The 22,986-nt window shown below is 43.9% G+C and overlaps 1 protein-coding gene across 3 annotated transcripts in view; it reads right to left on the minus strand.

The window, feature by feature from the left end:
* Positions 1 to 22,986, minus strand: part of LOC143995805 (1-phosphatidylinositol 4,5-bisphosphate phosphodiesterase gamma-1-like) — a 232,094-nt gene that overhangs the window by 151,318 nt on the left and 57,790 nt on the right. For all 3 annotated transcript variants that reach the window (XR_013277479.1, XM_077490518.1, XM_077490519.1), the window contains exons 3-4: positions 11,360 to 11,509; positions 3,909 to 4,002 (exon numbers count right to left, since the gene is read on the minus strand). Coding sequence is in view for 2 of the 3 variants with exons in the window: in XM_077490518.1 (XP_077346644.1) it covers positions 3,909 to 4,002; positions 11,360 to 11,509 (244 nt within the window). In the remaining variant the exon portion in view is untranslated. The remainder of the gene's footprint in view (positions 1 to 3,908; positions 4,003 to 11,359; positions 11,510 to 22,986) is intronic.

Consider the following 22,986-nt stretch of genomic DNA (forward strand, 5'->3'; position numbering starts at 1 on the left):
GAATGGAATAGAATAGAATGGAATAGAATAGAATGCAATAGAATATAATGGAATAAAATAGAATAGAATGGAATGGAATAGAATGGAATAGAATAGAATGCAATAGAATGGAATGGAATAGAATAGAATGCAATAGAATGGAATAGAATAGAATGGAATAGAATAGAATGGAATAGAATAGAATGCAATAGAATGGAATAGAATGCAATAGAATGGAATAGAATAGAATGCAATAGAATGGAATAGAATGGAATAGAATAGAATGCAATAGAATGGAATAGAATGGAATAGAATAGAATGGAATAGAATAGAATGGAATAGAATGGAATAGAATAGAATGGAATAGAATAGAATGGAATAGAATAGAATGGAATAGAATGGAATGGAATAGAACAGAATAGAATAGAATATGACAATCTTCCACATGTCTAATTTCTAATAGAATACATTTAGAATTTTCTGAATTCGGTCGAATTGAAGACAATTCCGGGAACTCAAATAAACAAAACGAATTCTGAATATGAATGAAACGAATTGATGTAAATGATGAAACGAACGTTTTTTTTGTCGCTCTGCGGATGTCTGAGACGTGATTTGTCACTTCAAACCTCGGAGAGCAGAGGGGGGCGTGACCACCGCACAGAGCCAATAGCAATCCAACGTTAAATCTGTGCGGCTGCAACCACAGGACCTGAAGGGGTTAATGGGATCGGCTACAGACAGCGCAGTCGCACCCGGCTGAACGAAAGTCAACATCTCCGGGCGGTGGAATGCCGACGTTCGGAGACCCGGTGACAATGTTATCACCTCTTCTGTCACACGGCATTGTGGCGGGGGGGTAAACACTGGCAGGGGGCGTGGTCTGTGAGGGGAGGAGGGATACATTTTTGATGTTACTTTTAGATCTCGCGGAGAAAACGCGATCGATGACACCGTGACTCCTCTCCTGGACTGGAACGGCTTCCTCCGTTATCACCGCACACTGTGAGCTTGGAAGCTGCAGCAAGCCAGATATTAGAGCTTCGCCTCATTTCCTGGCTGGAGAACATCCAGCATCACCTAGCCCTTTGCTCCCCAGCCTGACTGTCCCTGGCCCCGCTCCTTTCATTCGTTGGATTGCAGTCCTTTCCATCACGGAGGCTCAGCCTCACATGTGGGCGTTACCTATGCAAATACAGCCTGCTTAGAAACGCCCACTCCTCCATACTGACACCCGCCCATCAAGGCCAGTACTGGGACCAGGGCACAGAAGTGGCACTTCACCCCCCCCTCCCCCCACTTATGCCCCCCAACTGCACCCCCCCTCCCCCCCCCCAACTGTTATATGAGTTTACTGCCTCGTATACATTTTCTGCCCCCCCCTTGCTTCACTGTGCCCAGGGCAACTTTCCCTCCTGCCCACCCCTTGTCCCGGCCATAATCAAGGCATTTTACATATTTGCATAACTCCTCCCACTGCTTGCAGGCGGAGTACTGAGGCCGGGGGGCTGGGATGACTTCAGGAAGCTCCTCCCACCAGCCATGATCTGCCAGCATTGCATAGAGGAGTAACGGGACCCAGTGCCTTGGTGAGTGGGTGTCGGCCTGGAGGAGTGGGCGTTCCCAGGCAGGCTGTGTTTAAATAGGTAACGCCCACATGTGATGCCGAGCGGTCCGGAATCAAAATGAATTGCTCCTTATTGTTAAATTCAGACGCATCTGAATTACAATAGTAATGAATTTGAAACAAATCTGAAAAAAAAGAAAAAAAACTAAATTGGTCTGAAACCTGAATTTCGAATTAGAAATATAAAAGGAATAGAATAGAATAGAATAGAAAAAAAAAGAATGTAAAAGAATAGAATAGATTAAAAAAAGAAGAGCATAGAATAAAAAATAAAATAATTGAATAAAATATAATAATAATAAAAAAGGATAAAAAATAATAGAATAGAAAATAATAGAAAATTAAAGACTATAATAAAATATATATATAGAATATAAAATAATAGAATAGAATTCAATAGTATAGATTCAAATATAAAGAATATGTATAACCATCTTCTGAAATCTGAGATTTGAATAGAATAGAGTTCAAAAGAATAGATTAGAATGGATTAGAAAAGAATAGAATAGCACAAAACAGAAAAGAACATAATAGAATATAGTACAATTTTGAATAGAATAAATGTGAATTCAAACAGAATAGAATAGATTAGAATAGAATAGATTAGTATGGAATAGGTTAGAAAGGAATAGAAAAGAATAGAATAGCATAAAAGAGAAAAGAAAATAATAGAATAGAGTAAAATTTTGCATAGAATAAATTCAAAGTTCAAACAGAATAGAATATACTAGGATAGAAAATAAGAGAATAGAATAGGATAAAATAGAAAGAATATAACAGTCTTCCGAAAGTCAAATTTTGAATAGAATAGATTAGAACAGAATAAAAAAAAGAATAGAATAGAAAAGAATAGAATAGATTAAAAAAGAAGAGCATACAATAGAAAATAGAAGACTTGAATGAAATATAATAAAAAATAAAGGAATAGAATAGAAAAGAATAGAATAAAATATAATAGAAAATAAAAGCATAGACTAGAATATATAGATTAAAATATATAATAGTATAGATTTAAATATAAAGAATATGTATAACCATCTTCTGAAATCTGAGTTTTGAATAGAATAGAGTTCAAAAGAATAGATTAGAATGGATTAGAAAAGAACAGAATAGCACAAAACAGAAAAGAACATAATAGAATATAGTACAATTTTGAATAGAATAAATGTGAATTCAAACAGAATAGAATATATTAGAATAGAATAGATTAGTATGGAATAGGTTAGAAAGGAATAGAAAAGAATAGAATAGCATAAAAGAGAAAAGAAAATAATAGAATAGAGTAAAATTTTGCATAGAATAAATTCAAAGTTCAAACAGAATAGAATATACTAGAATAGAAAATAAGAGAATAGAATAGAATAAAATAGAAAGAATATAACAGTCTTCCAAAATTCTAATTTTGAATAGAATAGATTAGAACAGAATAAAAAAAAGAAAAGAATAGAATAGATTAAAAAAGAAGAGCATACAATAGAAAATGGAAGACTTGAATGAAATATAATAAAAAATAAAGGAATAGAATAGAAGAGAATAGAAAAGAATAGAATAAAATATAATAGAAAATAAAAGCATAGACTAGAATATATAGATTAAAATATATAATAGTATAGATTAAAATATAAAGACTATGTATAACCATCTTATGAAATCTGAGTTTTGAATAGAATAGAGTTCAAAAGAATAGATTAGAATGGATTAGAAAAGAATAGAATAGCACAAAACAGAAAAGAAAATAATAAAATAGAGTAAAAATTTGAAAAGAATAAATTCAAAGTTCAAACAGAATAGAATAGATTAGAATAGAAAATAAGAGAATAGAATAAAATAGAAAGAATATAACAGTCTTCCAAAATTCGAATTTTGAATAGAATAGATTAGAACAGAATAAAAAGAATAGAATAGAATAGAACTGTCTTCAGAAATGTAAATTTCGGACAGAATAAAGTAAATGAAACAAAACAAATCTTTTTTTTCCGTTCTGCACATGTCTACTAAGAACCAATCAATGAAAAGGGGGCGGACCAAACACAGTCAGGAAGCAGAAGAAAGGGCTGAATGATGCTGGATGTCCTCCGGTCAGGGAATGGGGCGGGGCTCTATCTGACTGGCTGCAGCTTCTGATGCACATGGTGAGAAGCTCACAGTGTGCGGTGAAATCAGAGGAAGCCGTTTCAGTCCAGGAGAGGAGCCGCTACAAGTGTACAAGACTGAAGGGGAGGGGGGAGAGTTCCCCTTTAAGCCCACATGATGTGGATCATACCATTATCACAATGGGGGGGGGTCATTGAGCGGTCCTCACCTCTCCACCTGCAGGGGTCCCGGAGACTTCATGGTGTCAGACATCACCCAGTTCAGGCCGCTGATCCACATGGTCACCTCCTCCTCGCTGAACGCTGTAGGGAAAACACACAGCGATAACGTGAGCGAACGTTCCGGAGAATCCCGGACACCGGAGCCAATCACAGACCGCAAGGCTCATCCAATGATCGCGGTGTATGGGGGTGTCACCTCTCCGGGGGGGGGGGGGTGGAAATCACAAGACCGGCCCCCCAATTATTAAATATTCAATATTTACACAAACATTTCATACAGCCCAGTGGATACTTTGTAACAATCCGCTTTTTGTTTTTAGATGACTCCGCCCTTTAAAGGGACAGTCCACCCACAAATGATATTTCAGCTACAGGCGGAGTCAGGTGAGTTCAGGTTTTCTACACCTCTCCAGGTAAGTGAGGTCCCCCCCCCCCCGGCAATCATCCCCGGACCCCGGTTCTGTTATCACCACCCAAATATAATAGAAAACACTTGGAATTCCCCGAGGTGGGGGTCGTTCGGTGCGCTGGCTTGTAGTGACCTCCTAGCACCCGAGAAACCATACAGGGGGGGAAAAAATCCGGCAACTCCCTCTCTCACGATGAAGGAGGTGTAGTACATAATAATAATACAGAGCTTACGCGTTTCAGTGTGTAGACTGAACCACTTGTGGACCACATAACGCCGTTATGCAGCGGCAAAGCAGCTCTCCTGTGCTGGGGGGGGGGGGGGAGCTCACCGCTTGTGCTGTGATTAGTCACAGCATAAGCCGATTAGTGGGTGTCGGCCAATGAATGACCGCCGCCGGCCAATGGATGACCCCCCGCCCGCCAATGGATCACACCCGCTGGACAATTGATGACAGCCGCCGGCCAATGGATGACACCCGCTGGCCAGTGGATGACCCCCGCCCGCCAATTGTTCACACCCACCGGACAATTGATGACAGCCGCCGGCCAATGAATGACAGCCACCAGCCAATGGATGACAGTCACTAGCCAATGGATGACACATGCCAGCCAATGGATGACAGTCACTAGCCAATGGATGACACATGCCAGCCAATGGATGACAGTCACTGGCCAATGGATGACACATGCCAGCCAATGGATGACAGTCACTGGCCAATGGATGACACCCGCCGGCCAATGGATGACATCTGTCGGCCAATGGATGACAGTCACTGGCCAATGGATGACACCCGCCGGCCAATGGATGACATCTGTCGGCCAATGGATAACAGTCATCGGCCAATGGATGATACCTGCTGGACAATGGATCACACCCGCCAGACAATGGATAACCCTCGCCGGCCAATGGATGACAGCTGCTAGCCAATGGATGACACCCGCCAGCCAATGGATGACAGTCACTGGACAATGGATGACAGCTGCCAGCGAATGGATGACAGCTGCCAGTTAATGGATGACATCCGCCAGCCAATGGATGACTTCTGCCTGTCAATGGATGACAGCCACACCCACCAGCTAATGGATCACACCCGCCGGTCAATGGATGATCTCTGCCTGCCAATGGATGACCCCGCTGCCCAATGGATGACCCCCGCTGGCCAATGGATCAGACCCGCCGGCCAATAGATGACAGCTGCCGATCAACGGATGACAGCTGCCGATCAATGGATGACCCCCACCAGACAGTGGATAACCCCCGCTGGCCAATGGATGACCCCACTGACCAATGGATGACCCCACTGACCAATGGATGACCCCACTGACCAATGGATGACCCCGCTGGCCAGCGGGGGTTATGACCGCCACCCGCTGATCAGCAAGGGGAACAACAGAACTCTGTGAATGTAAACAGCGCAGAGCTCCGTCCTGCCAGCGGGGATGTGCCGTTTTTTATTTCCCTGCAAAGCACTTCCCTTAGTGAAAGCACCTCACACAGTACACACAAACACTGGCTAGGCACACGTGTAATCCTTTGATCGCCCCTAGATGTTAACTCCTTCCCAGCCAGTGTCATTAGTACAGTGACAGTGCATATTTTTTTAGCACTGATCAATGTATTAATGTCACTGATTCCCGCAAGGTGTCAGTTAGTGTCAGATTGTCCACCGCAATATCCCAGTTCTGCTATTAGTCGCTGATCGCCGCCATTACTAGTATAAAAAAAAATATATAATAATTCCAGTAAAAATCCCGTAGTTTGTAGACGTGATAACTTTTGTGTAAACCAATCAATATACACTTATTTGTGGGGGGGAAAAAGGACATAAATCTTGTTTGTGTACAGCGTCGCACGACCGCGCAATTGTCAGTTAAAGTAACACTCATAAAGGGGAGTAAAATTTCCAGGGGGTCAAGTGGTTAATCATAGGTCCTGATTACGGCTACATGACGAAACGCGTAAGCCCTGTACTGATTTTTACTACACCTGGATAAATAAACTCATTCATTGCAGAAGATCAAACTGCTGGCTTTTTTTTTTTTTTTTCACCTGTTACCACCTACCTGGAAGTTTTGGGATTCCCATCTGCTTTTGGGTGTTGCCACGTCCCCAAAGACAGGTTCACTCTAAACTGTCGATGCCCCCCCCCTTTTCTTTTTTTTTTGGGGGGGGGGGATGGAGTAACACCTCAGCCAGTTGTATTGCTGAGGTTTCCCTTCACTTCCTATCCCGGAGACACAACAGGAAGTCTTTCTGAAGTCAGGCAGACAGTTATCACTGCAGCAGGTGTCCCCATTGGAAGATTTTCCCCATGTTCCCGTTCCGGTGACAACTGTAACATTTTTGGAGTTAGACTTCGTGTCACTGACAATGCTCACCGGTCAAATAGAGAGCAGGGAGGGACAAGGACAGCAATAAAACCCTGGCAGGGGTTCTAATCCCTCTCCCACTCTATACAATACTAGGATAAATCAGTGTTGTCTTTAGATATACTCCAGGGGGGGGGAGGGGGGGTATTTTGTAAACAACTAACAGAAAATATCAGACGCCGGCCGCGGAATGTTTTTTTTTTTTTCATTCGCAACGCCAAGAAAACACACGTGAACTTTCCTCCACTTCCCGAAAAATGTTCAAAAGTCCTTCAATGGATTTCCAGGTTCACCGAGTTTTACTGGAATTTAGAATCGGAAAAAATAAATGAAAAACTAAGCAGAAGAGAGCCGAGCTCCGCCCACAGGGGGCGGGGTCACCTCAGATTCTAGAAATTGTCAATGTAATAAAATAACTGAACCAGAAGAGAGCCGCTAATATTAACCCCTAACACTAATATTAGCCCAAACCTTAATATTAACCCCTAACACTAATATTAACCCCTACCACTAATATTAACCCCTAACTCCTAACACTAATATTAGCCCCAACCTTAATATTAACACCTAACACTAATATTAACCCCTAACCCCTACCACTAATATTAGCCCAAACCTTAATATTAACCCCTAACACTAATATTAACCCCTACCACTAATATTAACCCCTAACTCCTAACACTAATATTAGCCCCAACCTTAATATTAACACCTAACACTAATATTAACCCCTAACTCTAATATTAACCCCTAACCTTAATATTAAACTCCTAACCCCTAACACTAATATTAACCCCTAACCTTACTATTAAACCCATACGTCTAATTTTAACCCCTAACTACTAACACTAATATTTAACCCTAACCCCAATATTAAACTATAACCCTAATATTAAATCCTAACACCTAACCCTAATATTAACCCCTAACACTAATATTAAACCCCTAACTCCTAACACTAATTTTAACCCCAACCCTAATATTAAACCCTAATGCTAACCCCCATAATTTTAATATTTAACTCTAACCCCTAACACTAATTAAACCCTAACCCCTACCACTAATATTAACCCCAACCCTAATAGTTAACCCCTAATCCATAACACTAATATTAACCCCTAACTCCTAACACTAATATTAACCTTAATCCTAACCCCCTAACCCTAATAATTAACCCCTAACACTAATATTAACTTCTAAGCTTAATATTAAACCCTAACCCCTAACACTAATATTAACCTGAACCCATAACAGTAATATTTACCTCTAACCTTAATATTAAACCCTAACCCCTAATATGAATATTGACCCATAGCACTAACATTAAACCCTAACTTTAATATTAAACCCTAACCCATAACACTAACATTAACCCCTAACTCCTAACACTAATATTAACCCCTAACAATAATATCAAACCCCTAACTCCTAACACTAATATTTAACCCTAACCCCAATATTAAACTATAACCCATAACCCTAATATTAAATCCTAATACCTAACCCTAATATTAACCCCTGACACTAATATTAAACCCCTAAACTTAATATTAACCCCCTAAAACTAATATTAACTCCTAACACTAATATTAAAGCACTAACCCATAACTCTAATATTAACCCCTAACTCCTAACACTGATATTTAACCCTAATCCCAATATTAAACCATAACCCTAATATTAAATCCTAACACCTAACCCTAATTTTAACCCCTAACACTAATATTAAACCCTAATGCTAATCCCCTAATCCTAATATTTAACTCTAACCCCCCAACACTAATATTTACCCCTAACACTAATTAAATCCTAACCCCTAACGTTAATAATAACCCATAAACCTAAAAGTAACCCCTAACACTAACATTAACCCCTAATCCTAATATTTAACCCTAACACCTAACACTAATATTTACCCCCAACACGAATATTTAACCCTACCTCCGAACACTAATATTAAACCCTAACCCATAACACTAATATTAACCCCTAACCCTAAAAAGAAAACCCTAATCCATAACACTAATATCAACCCTTAACCCTCATAACCCTAAAATTAACCCCAAACACTAATATTAACCCCTAATCCCAATATGTAACCCAAACACTAATATTAACCCCTAATCCTAATATGTAACCCTAACACTAATATTAACCCCTAATCCTAATATGTAACCCTAACACTAATATTAACCCCTAATCCTAATATGTAACCCTAACACTAATATTAAACCCAAAAACACAAATATTAACCACTAGCCCTAAAATAAAACCCTGACCCCCAATGCCAATATTAAATCCTAACACTAATATTAACCCCTAACACTAATATTAACCCCCTAACCTAACAAAACAATAATAAAATAATAAACAATAAGTAAATAATAATAATAAATAAATTAACTCCTAGCCTTACAAAAAGAAAAAGAGAAAAACGCAGCTCAACCGCCTGATTTTATCATGTGACTGACCCCCCCCCATCCCCCCACACAATGGATTTCTATTCCCGTGACAGCCGCTGCCCACTCACCGATGATCCAGGATGAGGTCATAGTGGTGAACGCCGCGCCCACAACTCACCCGATATAACTCAGTGTGGTCTGCCCCCTCCCCCCGCACTGTCCTATATATAGGGAAAAGGTCATGGCTACCTCCTGAAAATGCAAATTTTCTGGCTGCCACCTGCGACACCAAGCCACTCGCCCCGAATCAATCCTCAACTCCAGAATGGAGCTGGGAAAGGGGTTAGAGCCCCTGTTGGGGGTGGCCCTCCCACCAGTGTCAGGGCAGGAAGTGATGGCAAATGTCTGCATTGGGGACACGGACCAAAACACGCACTGTATATAGAAGAGCGGGGGAGGGGTTAGAACTAAAAACAGTTTTTTTTTTATAGCTGTCTGTGATTTCCTGTTCTGGTGACACCCACCCCCCCCCCCCATTTCCTGTATGGGTGTCACAGGGACAGGTTGTAAAATAAAATCTCCCCAATTGAGTCACAGAAAGTTTTCAATGGAGTGGGGAAGAGTTAAACAATTTCTGTGTCTCCATTGGGGAGATTCCATCCTACTTCCTGTTCCTGTGACACCTCTACAGGAAATTAAGGGATGGAGTTTTCACCAGGACAGGAAGTCACAGAAACCAATAAAAACTCCAGCCAGACTGTTAGTTTTCGATGGAGCGGGAAAGAGTTAACATCTCTCTCGGTGACCCCACTGTAAAGATTCCATTTTACTTCCTGTCCCCGTGACACCCATACAGGAAATAAGGGTGTCATGTTTTTGATGGAGTGGGAAAGAGTTACAATTTATAGCAATCTGGCTGGAGTTTTTTAATTGGTGTCTGTGACTTCCTGTCCCGGCAAAAAACCCCACCAACCCTCATTTCCTGTATGGGTGTCACAGGGACAGGAAGTGCTATAGAATCTCCACATTGGGGTCACAGAGAAACATTTTAACTTATTCCCGATCCATTGAAAACAAACAGTCTGGCTGGAGTTTTTATTGCTGTCTGTGACTTCCTTTTCTGGTGACAACCCCATCCACATTTCCTGTATGGGTGTCACAGGGACAGGAAGTAAAATGGAATCCCCCCAGTGGGGTCACAGAATGAAATTTTAACGTATTCACGCTCCACTGAAAACAAACAATCTGGCTGGAGTTTTTATTGTTGCCAGTGACTTCCTGTTCTGGTGACAACCCCACCCACCCTTATTTCCTGTATGGGTTCCACGGGGGCAGGAAGTAGGATGGAATCTCCCCAATGGGGTCACTGAGAGAAATGTTAACCTGCTCCCTCTACTATGAAAGCTAAAAGTCTAGTTGGAGTTTTTATTGGTGTCTGTGACTTCCTGTTCTGGTGACAACTCCATCCCTCCATTTCCTGTATGGGTGTCACAAGAACAGGAAGTGGGATGGAATCTCCCCAATGGTATCACAGAGAGAAATTTTAACCTGTTCCCTCTACTATGAAAGCTAACAATCTGGCTGGAGTATATATTGGTGTCTGCGACTTCCTGTCCTGGTGTCAACCCTCCTCATTTCCTGTACGGGTGTCACAAGAACAGGAAGTAAAATGAAATCTCCTCAATGGGGTCACAGAGAGAAATTTTAACTTATTCCTAAAAATGACCACCCTGGCTGTTGTGTTTATTGGTGTCTGTAACTTCCTGTCATGTTGACAACCTCACCCACCCCAGCTATCTGGCTGGAGTTTTTTTTATTGGTTTCCATGACTTCCTGTTCTGGTGACAACCCCACCAACCCTCATTTCCTGTAGGGGTGTCACGGGGACAGGATGTAAAATGGATACCCTTAATGGGGTCACGGAGAGAAATTTTTACTTATTCACGCTCCATTGAAAAACAAATAATCTGGCTGAAGTTTTTTTTTGGTGTGTGCGACTTCCTGTCCTGGTGACAACCCAACCCACCCCCATTTCCTGTATGGGTGTCACAGGGACAGGAAGCATAATGGAATCTCCCCAGTGGGGTCACATAGAAATTTGAACTCTTTCCCGCTCCATTAAAAACGAACAGTCTGGCTGGAGTTTTTATTGCTGTCTGTGACTTCCTGTCCTGGTGACAACCCCATCCCTCCATTTCCTGTACGGGTGTCACAGGGACAGGAAGTGAAATGAGGGGAGGATGTTGGTTACATACCGGCCACACTGAGGGTCTTCAGTCTGAAGTCGGCTCCATACAGAATGATGAAGCAGAGGGTGGAGTCCAGCTTGCGGGCGTCTTCCGGGTATCGCTCAAAATCCCTCGAATTCTTCCCCGGCCGGATCTCTTTTATCTCCCGAATATCAACTGCAAAGAGAAGAGGAGAGAAGAGGAGAGAAGAGAAGATAAGAAGAGGAGAAGAGAGGAGAGGAGAGGAGAGATGTGGAGAGAAGAGAAGAGGAGAGAAGAGGAGAGAAGAGGAGAGAAAAGAAGAGGAGAGAAAAGAAGAGGAGAGGAGAGAAGAGGAGGGAAGAGGAAAGAAGAGGAGAGAAGAGGAGAGAAGAGGAGAGAAGAGAAGAGGAGAGAAAAGAAGTGGAGAGAAGTGGAGAGAAGAGAAGAGGAGAGAAAAGAAGAGGAGAGAAAAGAATAGGAGAGGAGAGAAGAGGAGAGAAGAGGAAAGAAGAGGAGAGAAGAGAAGAGGAGAGAAGAGGAGAGGAGAGAAGAGGAGAGGAGAGAAGAGGAGAGAAGAGGAGAGGAGAGGAGAGAAGAGAAGAGGAGAGAAGAGGAGAGAAGAGGAGAGAAGAGAAGAGGAGAGAAAAGAAGAGGAGAGAAAAGAAGAGGAGAGGAGAGAAGAGGAGAGAAGAGGAAAGAAGAGGAGAGAAGAGGAGAGGAGAGGAGAGAAAAGAAGAGGAGAGAAAAGAAGAGGAGAGGAGAGAAGAGGAGAGAAGAGGAAAGAAGAGGAGAGAAGAGAAGAGGAGAGAAGAGGAGAGGAGAGAAGAGGAGAGGAGAGAAGAGGAGAGAAGAGAAGAGAAGAGGAGAGAAGAGAAGAGAAGAAGAGGAGAAGAGAGGAGAGGAGAGAAGTGGAGAGAAGAGAAGAGGAGAGAAGAGGAGAGAAAAGAAGAGGAGAGAAAAGAAGAGGAGAGAAAAGAAGAGGAGAGGAGAGAAGAGGAGAGAAGAGGAAAGAAGAGGAGAGAAGAGAAGAGGAGAGAAGAGGAGAGGAGAGAAAAGAAGAGGAGAGAAAAGAAGAGGAGAGGAGAGAAGAGGAGAGAAGAGGAAAGAAGAGGAGAGAAGAGGAGAGAAGAGGAGAAGAGAGAAGAGGAGAAGAGAGAAGAGAAGAGGAGAGAAGAGAAGAGAAGAGGAGAGAAGAGGAGAGAAGAGAAGAGAAGAGGAGAGAAGAGGAGAGGAGAGAAGTGGAGAGAAGAGAAGAGGAGAGAAGAGGAGAGAAGAGGAGAGAAAAGAAGAGGAGAGAAAAGAAGAGGAGAGAAAGGAAGAGGAGAGGAGAGAAGAGGAGAGAAGAGGAAAGAAGAGGAGAGAAGAGGAGAGGAGAGAAGAGGAGAGGAGAGAAGAGGAGAGAAGAGAAGAGGAGAGAAGAGGAGAGGAGAGAAGAGGAGAGGAGAGGAGAGAAGAGGAGAGAAGAGGAGAGAAGAGGAGAGAAGAGAAGAGGAGAGAAAAGAAGAGGAGAGGAGAGAAGAGGAAAGAAGAGGAGAGAAGAGGAGAGAAGAGGAGAGGAGAGAAGAGGAGAGAAAAGAAGAGGAGAGAAAAGAAGAGGAGAGGAGAGAAGAGGAGAGAAGAGGAAAGAAGAGGAGAGAAGAGAAGAGGAGAGAAGAGGAGAGGAGAGAAGAGGAGAGAAAAGAAGAGGAGAGAAAAGAAGAGGAGAGGAGAGAAGAGGAGAGAAGAGGAAAGAAGAGGAGAGAAGAGAAGAGGAGAGAAGAGGAGAGGAGAGAAGAGGAGAGGAGAGAAGAGGAGAAAAGAGGAGAGGAGAGGAGAGAAGAGGAGAGAACAGGAGAGGAGAGGAGAGGAGAGGAGAGAAGAGGAGAGAAGAGGAGAGAAGAGCAGAGAAGAGGAGAGAAGAGGAGACACAATTATTACTTTGAATCCAGAATGATCCACCGAAGAGGGAGAGACAGAGGAGGAGAAGATTCACTCCCTAAACAGAAATCTGCTGACCAACCTGAAGTCTTACTCCATTCGCTGCAAAGTCACAATTCTTCTGTTACATAATGGGCACAGCGGGTGTACAGACCGGGAACTCAGCACAGGGATGGTGGGGACCCCTCATAATGGGCACAGCGGGTGTACAGACCCGGGAACTCAGCACAGGGATGGTGGGAACCCCTCATAATGGGCACAGCGGGTGTACAGACCTGGGAACTCAGCACAGGGATGGTGGGAACCCCTCGTAATGGGCACAGCGGGTGTACAGACCTGGAAATATAATTTGCATCCTCTGGATTCGGTAATCACTGGCCTGGAATACAATATACAGATGAGGACTTCTATCTGATCTCTGACTATGGCCGCCTGTTGTTCCTGGTCAGTAGGGGGAGGGGAGCCTCGTATGACAGGTGCTCTTTGTACAGATGCTGGATGTGGTCACTCCAGAAAACAATGGGGTCCTTCGCCTCCACGCCGCACCCGTCTGCCAATCCCTTGTCAGAGAACGATTTCTTCTAGATAACAGAGAATTGTGCTCCATTGTAACACTCCCAGGAAAGACGCTTCATAGCGGAGACAAAGGAGCTTTATTATTCCCAATAATGATTGTTAGTGGAGCGCCAACGCCTTCCGAAATACGCCCCACACCGGGTGACCCTTCCACCGCCTCGTCTGACCCCGCCCCCACACCGGGCGACCCTTCCACCGCCTCGTCTGATCCCACCCCCACACCGGGCGACCCTTCCACCGGACAAGAGGCAAACAAATACCCAAATGACTATCTGTTCTTATTCTGTATGTATGGACTCTGCACAGTACCACTTCTCTTCTCCTGTATGTCGGGTGTAATTCTCGGTATCTGTTCTTATTCTGTATGTATGGGCTCTGCACAGTACCACTTCTCTTGTCCTGTATGTCGGGTGTAATTCTCGGTATCTGTTCTTATTCTGTATGTATGGGCTCTGCACAGTACCACTTCTCTTGTCCTGTATGTCGGGTGTAATTCTTGGTATCTGTTCTTATTCTGTATGTATGGACTCTGCACAGTACCACTTCTCTTGTCCTGTATGTCGGGTGTAATTCTCGGGATCTGTTCTTATTCTGTATGTATGGACTCTGCACAGTACCACTTCTCTTGTCCTGTATGTCGGGTGTAATTCTCGGGATCTGTTCTTATTCTGTATGTATGGGCTCTGCACAGTACCACTTCTCTTGTCCTGTATGTCGGGTGTAATTCTCGGTATCTGTTCTTATTCTGCATGTATGGACTCTGCACAGTACTACTTCTCTTGTCCTGTATGTCGGGTGTAATTCTCGGTATCTGTTCTTATTATGTATGTATGGACTCTGCACAGTACCACTTCTCTTGTCCTGTATGTCGGGTGTAATTCTTGGTATCTGTTCTTATTCTGTATGTATGGACTCTGCACAGTACCACTTCTCTTGTCCTGTATGTCGGGTGTAATTCTCGGTATCTGTTCTTATTATGTATGTATGGACTCTGCACAGTACCACTTCTCTTGTCCTGTATGTCGGGTGTAATTCTCGGTATCTGTTCTTATTATGTATGTATGGACTCTGCACAGTACTACTTCTCTTATCCTGTGTGTCGGGTGTAATTCTTGGTATCTGTTCTTATTCTGTATGTATGGGCTCTGCACAGTACCACTTCTCTTGTCCTGTATGTCGGGTGTAATTCTCGGTATCTGTTCTTATTCTGTATGTATGGGCTCTGCACAGTACCACTCCTCTTCTCCTGTATGTCGGGTGTAATTCTCGGTATCTGTTCTCATTCTGTATGTATGGACTCTGCACAGTACCACTTCTCTTGTCCTGTATGCCGGGTGTAATTCTCAGTATCTGTTCTTATTCTGTATGTATGGACTCTGCACAGTACCACTTCTCTTGTCCTGTATGTCGGGTGTAATTCTCGGTATCTGTTCTTATTCTGTATGTATGGACTCTGCACAGTACCACTTCTCTTGTCCTGTATGTCGGGTGTAATTCTCGGTATCTGTTCTTATTCTGTATGTATGAACTCTGCACAGTACCACTTCTCTTCTCCTGTATGTCGGGTGTAATTCTCGGTATCTCTTCTTATTCTGTATGTATGGGCTCTGCACAGTACCATTCCTCTTCTCCTGTATGTTGGGTGTAATTCTCGGTATCTGTTCTCATTCTGTATGTATGGACTCTGCACAGTACCACTTCTCTTGTCCTGTATGTCGGGTGTAATTCTCGGTATCTGTTCTTATTCTGTATGTATGGGCTCTGCACAGTACCACTTCTCTTGTCCTGTATGTCGGGTGTAATTCTCGGTATCTGTTCTTATTCTGTATGTATGGGCTCTGCACAGTACCACTCCTCTTCTCCTATATGTCGGGTGTAATTCTCGGTATCTGTTCTCATTCTGTATGTATGGACTCTGCACAGTACCACTTCTCTTGTCCTGTATGCCGGGTGTAATTCTCAGTATCTGTTCTTATTCTGTATGTATGGACTCTGCACAGTACCACTTCTCTTGTCCTGTATGTCGGGTGTAATTCTCGGTATCTGTTCTTATTCTGTATGTATGGACTCTGCACAGTACCACTTCTCTTGTCCTGTATGTCGGGTGTAATTCTCGGTATCTGTTCTTATTCTGTATGTATGAACTCTGCACAGTACCACTTCTCTTCTCCTGTATGTCGGGTGTAATTCTCGGTATCTGTTCTTATTCTGTATGTATGGACTCTGCACAGTACCACTTCTCTTGTCCTGTATGTCGGGTGTAATTCTCGGTATCTGTTCTTATTCTGTATGTATGGACTCTGCACAGTACCACTTCTCTTGTCCTGTATGTCGGGTGTAATTCTCGGTATCTGTTCTTATTCTGTATGTATGAACTCTGCACAGTACCACTTCTCTTCTCCTGTATGTCGGGTGTAATTCTCGGTATCTGTTCTTATTCTGTATGTATGGACTCTGCACAGTACCACTTCTCTTGTCCTGTATGTCGGGTGTAATTCTCGGTATCTGTTCTTATTCTGTATGTATGGACTCTGCACAGTACCACTTCTCTTGTCCTGTATGTCGGGTGTAATTCTCGGTATCTGTTCTTATTCTGTATGTATGAACTCTGCACAGTACCACTTCTCTTCTCCTGTATGTCGGGTGTAATTCTCGGTATCTGTTCTTATTCTGTATGTATGGACTCTGCACAGTACCACTTCTCTTGTCCTGTATGTCAGGTGTAATTCTCGGTATCTGTTCTTATTCTGTATGTATGGACTCTGCACAGTACCACTTCTCTTGTCCTGTATGTCGGGTGTAATTCTCGGTATCTGTTCTTATTCTGTATGTATGGGCTCTGCACAGTACCACTCCTCTTCTCCTATATGTCGGGTGTAATTCTCGGTATCTGTTCTTATTATGTATGTATGGACTCTGCACAGTACCACTTCTCTTGTCCTGTATGTCGGGTGTAATTCTCGGTATCTGTTCTTATTCTGTATGTATGGACTCTGCACAGTACCACTTCTCTTGCCCTGTATGTCGGGTGTAATTCTCGGTATCTGTTCTTATTCTGTATGTATGAACTCTGCACAGTACCACTTCTCTTCTCCTGTATGTCGGGTGTAATTCTCGGTATCTGTTCTTATTCTGTATGTATGGACTCTGCACAGTACCACTTCTCTTGTCCTGTATGTCAGGTGTAATTCTCGGTATCTGTTCTTATTCTGTATGTATGGACTCTGCACAGTACCACTTCTCTTGTCCTGTATGTCAGGTGTAATTCTCGGTATCTGTTCTTATTCTGTATGTATGGACTCTGCACAGTACCACTTCTCTTGTCCTGTATGTCGGGTGTAATTCTCGGTATCTGTTCTTATTCTGTATGTATGAACTCTGCACAATACTACTCTTGTCCTGTATGTCGGGTGTAATTCTCGGTATCTGTGCTTATTCTGTATGTATGGACTCTGCACAGTACCACTTCTCTTGTCCTGTATGTCGGGTGTAATTCTCGGTATCTGTTCTTATTCTGTATGTATGAACTCTGCACAGTACCACTTCTCTTCTCCTGTATGTCGGGTGTAATTCTCGGTATCTGTTCTTATTCTGTATGTATGGACTCTGCACAGTACCACTTCTCTTGTCCTGTATGTCAGGTGTAATTCTCGGTATCTGTTCTTATTCTGTATGTATGGACTCTGCACAGTACCACTTCTCTTGTCCTGTATGTCAGGTGTAATTCTCGGTATCTGTTCTTATTCTGTATGTATGGACTCTGCACAGTACTACTTCTCTTGTCCTGTATGTCGGGTGTAATTCTCGGTATCTGTTCTTATTCTGTATGTATGAACTCTGCACAATACTACTCTTGTCCTGTATGTCGGGTGTAATTCTCGGTATCTGTGCTTATTCTGTATGTATGGACTCTGCACAGTACCACTTCTCTTGTCCTGTATGTCGGGTGTAATTCTCGGTATCTGTTCTTATCCTGTATATTGTAACTTTCTGTAGTCTCTTTGTAACATATTCCTTCTAGTGATTTTGCACAGCTGATATCTCAGCAATGACGGCCGGTCTGCAGAAGGGAAGTGATTGTTACGTTGTTTCTTCTGGTTCTGTGACACGGTGGGGGGAGGGGGGTGCTGGGTGATAAAATCACTTGAAGCGGGTTGCTCCAGCCGGTCATTGTGCTCAGTAATCCGGAGGCCCGGAGAGGACAGTCTATGGGGTCAGGGCGCTGGATGACAGTTCCCATGGTAACCTGGCGCCCGGGGGGGGACTTTGGAGCCGTCTCTGGTCAGCACCGGATCATGTACCAGGCTCCAGTGATCTCCGCTGTCAGCTAAAGCCAGTCCACAGTGTGACCCCTCCACTGCCCCATGAAGGAGAAAGGAGAATTCTCTAACAAAGTACAAAATTGGGGGTACAGAGGAACAAGATATGGGGGCGCTTATGATAGATGGTTGCAAAATGGGCAAACAGTGTGACCAGACAATGGGGAAGGTGTATAGAATTCTGGGGTGATCACCAGCAGATGGAAGGAGGTCCTGATTCCTCTATATAGATCTTCATATCACTAGAGGGGTCACCAGCAGGGGGAAGGAGGTTCTGATTCCTCTATATAGATCTTTATATCACTAGAGGGGTCACCAGCAGGAGGAAGGAGGTCCTGATTCCTCTATATAGATCTTCATATCACTAGAGGGGTCACCAGCAGGAGGAAGGAGGTCCTGATTCCTCTATATAGATCTTTATATCACTAGAGGGGTCACCAGGAGGAGGAAGGAGGTCCTGATTCCTCTATATAGATCTTTATATCACTAGAGGGATCACCAGCAGGAGGAAGGAGGTCCTGATTCCTCTATATAGATCTTTATATCACTAGAGGGATCACCAGCAGGAGGAAGGAGGTCCTGATTCCTCTATATAGATCTTTATATCACTAGAGGGGTCACCAGCAGGAGGAAGGAGGTCCCGATTCCTCTATATAGATCTTTATATCACTAGAGGGGTCACCAGCAGGAGGAAGGAGGTTCTGATTCCTCTATATAGATCTTTATATCACTAGAGGGGTCACCAGCAGGAGGAAGGAGGTCCTGATTCCTCTATATAGATCTTTATATCACTAGAGGGGTCACCAGCAGGGGGAAGGAGGTTCTGATTCCTCTATATAGATCTTTATATCACTAGAGGGGTCACCAGCAGGAGGAAGGAGGTCCTGATTCCTCTATATAGATCTTTATATCACTAGAGGGGTCACCAGCAGGAGGAAGGAGATCCTGATTCCTCTATATAGATCTTTATATCACTAGAGGGGTCACCAGGAGGAGGAAGGAGGTCCTGATTCCTCTATATAGATTTTTATATCACTAGAGGGATCACCAGCAGGAGGAAGGAGGTCCTGATTCCTCTATATAGATCTTTATATCATTAGAGGGGTCACCAGCAGGAGGAAGGAGGTCCTGATTCCTCTATATAGATCTTTATATCACTAGAGGGGTCACCAGCAGGAGGAAGGAGGTCCCGATTCCTCTATATAGATCTTTATATCACTAGAGGGGTCACCAGCAGGAGGAAGGAGGTTCTGATTCCTCTATATAGATCTTTATATCACTAGAGGGGTCACCAGCAGGAGGAAGGAGGTCCTGATTCCTCTATATAGATCTTTATATCACTAGAGGGGTCACCAGCAGGGGGAAGGAGGTTCTGATTCCTCTATATAGATCTTTATATCACTAGAGGGGTCACCAGCAGGAGGAAGGAGGTCCTGATTCCTCTATATAGATCTTTATATCACTAGAGGGATCACCAGCAGGAGGAAGGAGGTCCTGATTCCTCTATATAGATCTTTATATCACTAGAGGGGTCACCAGCAGGGAGAAGGAGATCCTGATTCCTCTATATAGATCTTTTTATCACTAGAGGGGTCACCAGCAGGTGAAAGGAGGTTCTGATTCCTCTATATAGATCTTTATATCACTAGAGGGATCACCAGCAGGAGGAAGGAGGTCCTGATTCCTCTATATAGATCTTTATATCACTAGAGGGGTCACCAGCAGGAGGAAGGAGGTTCTGATTCCTCTATATAGATCTTTATATCACTAGAGGGGTCACCAGCAGGTGGAAGGAGGTCCTGATTCCTCTATATAGATCTTTATATCACTAGAGGGGTCACCAGCAGGAGGAAGGAGGTCCTGATTCCTCTATATAGATCTTTATATCACTAGAGGGATCACCAGCAGGAGGAAGGAGGTCCTGATTCCTCTATATAGATCTTTATATCACTAGAGGGATCACCAGCAGGAGGAAGGAGGTCCTGATTCCTCTATATAGATCTTTTTATCACTAGAGGGGTCACCAGCAGGAGGAAGGAGGTCCTGATTCCTCTATATAGATCTTTATATCACTAGAGGGGTCACCAGCAGGGAGAAGGAGGTCCTGATTCCTCTATATAGATCTTCATATCACTAGAGGGATCACCAGCAGGTATATATACTATATATTATATATTCTGTATATAACTCTTTATGAATAAAATTATGTTTTTCTTTTCTTTTTGCATTCTGCTATTTTAGCTATGGCTGCATCATTTCCTGAAGAAGCTCGAACCGAGCGAAACATGTAGAAAAAAATCGCAGCTCAGCTTTGCTTTTGTTTTTATGAACAAATTTGGGTAATTCTCTGTGGATTTCCATGCTGTACTATGTATGATCATTTTAATGGTTATATAGTGATGTCTTGTTCAATGTTTATGTAAGATGTACAAAATAAAAATGTTTTATTTTTATAAATGTATACATAATTGCTGACTTTTTTGACTTGATACCGGTAAAAGTCCTGGGGTTGGTAGCCCCCCAGCCCCTCTTTTGGCCCCTTTAATCTTTTTTGTACTTATTATTGGGACGTGGTAACCTCATGATTTAATCCCTCCATCTTGATTTTCAAATTTATATCACCAGGGTGTAGGGTGACCAGACATCCCCGGTTTCCAGACTGAGGACACTGTCCCCGGAGCCAGTCTGTCCCTGAATTTGTCCCCGGATTACAGTGCAGAGCCAGCGCTATGTGTGGAGCCAATCCTGGGCGGGTGCTGAGGCAAAGGGAGGACACCGAAGCGAGTGGCATACAAACGACGCCCCGGGTGCCGCACACTAGGGGGGAGGCAGGCTTCACCCGCTGTGACAGCTTTTGAATCATCAGGCTCCCGTCGTCACACAAAGTCTGCCACCTCCTGGTTTGGCTCCTTTGATAGACAGCACACTTGTCCAATGCCGGGAGACATGCGCTGTCTATCATAGGTAGGAGCCGATCCAGGAGGCGGGACTTGTGTGATGGCTGGCGCCCGGCGATTCAAATTAACGTAATGATCCACTAGGATCTCCTCTTCCTCTCTTCTCTCCGATCCCCTGCAATGGTGAGGCTGCATTGGATGGGCACTGGTGAAGCTGTATAGATGGGCACTGGTCAGGCTGCATTGCTGGGTGCTGGTGAGGTTGCATTGCTGGGCACTGGTCAGGCTGAATTATTGCGCGATGGTGAGACTGCACAGATGGGCACTGGTCAGGCTGCATAGCTGTGCACTGGCGAGGCTGCATAGCTGTGCACTGGCGAGGCTGCATAGATGGGCACTGGTGAGGCTGCATTGGATGGGCACTGCTCAGGCTGCAATGCTGGGCACTGGTCAGATTGCATAGGTTGGCACTGGTGAGACTGCACTGCTGGGCACTGGTGAGGCTGCATAGATGGGGACTGATGAGGCTGTATAGATGGGCACTGGTCAGGTTGCATAGAAGGGCACTGGTCAAGCTGCATTGCTGGGCACTGGTGAGTCTGATTTGATAGGCTGCATTGATGGGCACTGGTCAGGCTGCATAGATGTGCACTAGTGAGGCTACATAGATGGGCGCTGCTGAGGCTGCTTTGATGGGCTGCAGAGATGGGCACTGGTGAGGCTGCATAGATGGGCACTGGTGAGGCTGCATAGATGGGCACTGGTGAGGCTGCATAGATGGGCACTGGTGAGGCTGCATAGATGGCACTGGTGAGGCTGCATAGATGGCACTGGTGAGGCTGCATAGATGGCACTGGTGAGGCTGCATAGATGGGCACTGGTCAGGCTGCATAGATGGACACTGGTCAGGCTGCACTGCTGGGCACTGGTGAGGCTTCTTTGATGGGCTGCATAGATGGGCACTGGTGAGGCTGCATAGATGGACACTGGCAAGGCTGCTTTAATGGGCTTCATAAATGGACACTGGTAAGGCTGCATAGCTGGGCACTGGTGAGGCTGCATAGATGGGCACTGGTCAGGCTGCAGTGCTGGACACTGGTGAGGCTGCTTTGATGGGCTGCATAGATGGGCACTGGTGAGGCTGCATAGATGGGCACTGGTGAGGCTGCATAGATGGGCACTGGTAAGGCTGCATAGTTGGGCACTGGTGAGGCCGCATTGATGGGCACAGTTGAGCCCTGCATTCTTTATGTAGCACACTCCAGGACTTTGCACTCTGTATTTTCTCTATCTTATCTTTATAACATTTGGTAGTCCATATCTCAAAAGATTCTAAGTATCATCTTTTTTTAATCTCATGGACGAAATGTGAGAAATAACATATATATATCATACAACCATTCCATAAACACATAAGACATGCACTGCATATGTCATTTGAGAAAAATATGCTTTAAAATAGTTTACCTATTGGCAATAAAAAAAAAAAAATATGTCTCCGGATTTCATTTTAAAAATCTGTTCTCCTTACACTAGAGGGGTCACCAGCAGGAGGAAGGAGGTCCTGATTCCTCTATATAGATCTTTATATCACTAGAGGGGTCACCAGCAGGAGGAAGGAGGTCCTGATTCCTCTATATAGATCTTTATATCACTAGAGGGGTCACCAGCAGGTGGAAGGAGGTCCTGATTCCTCTATATAGATCTTTATATCACTAGAGGGGTCACCAGGAGGAGGAAGGAGGTCCTGATTCCTCTATATAGATCTTCATATCACTAGAGGGGTCACCAGCAGGAGGAAGGAGGTCCTGATTCCTCTATATCAGGGATATGCAATTAGCGGACCTCCAGCTGTGGCAAAACTACAAGTCCCATCATGCCTCTGCCTCTGGGTGTCATGCTTTGTGGCTGTCAGTCTTGCTATGCCTCATGGGAATTGTAGTTCTGCAACAGCTGGAGGTCC

Source organism: Lithobates pipiens, unplaced genomic scaffold (assembly GCF_037356315.1).
Source record: "Lithobates pipiens isolate NorthernLeopardFrog02 unplaced genomic scaffold, aLitPip1_a1.2 Scaffold_19, whole genome shotgun sequence".
Taxonomy (NCBI): domain Eukaryota; kingdom Metazoa; phylum Chordata; class Amphibia; order Anura; family Ranidae; genus Lithobates; species Lithobates pipiens.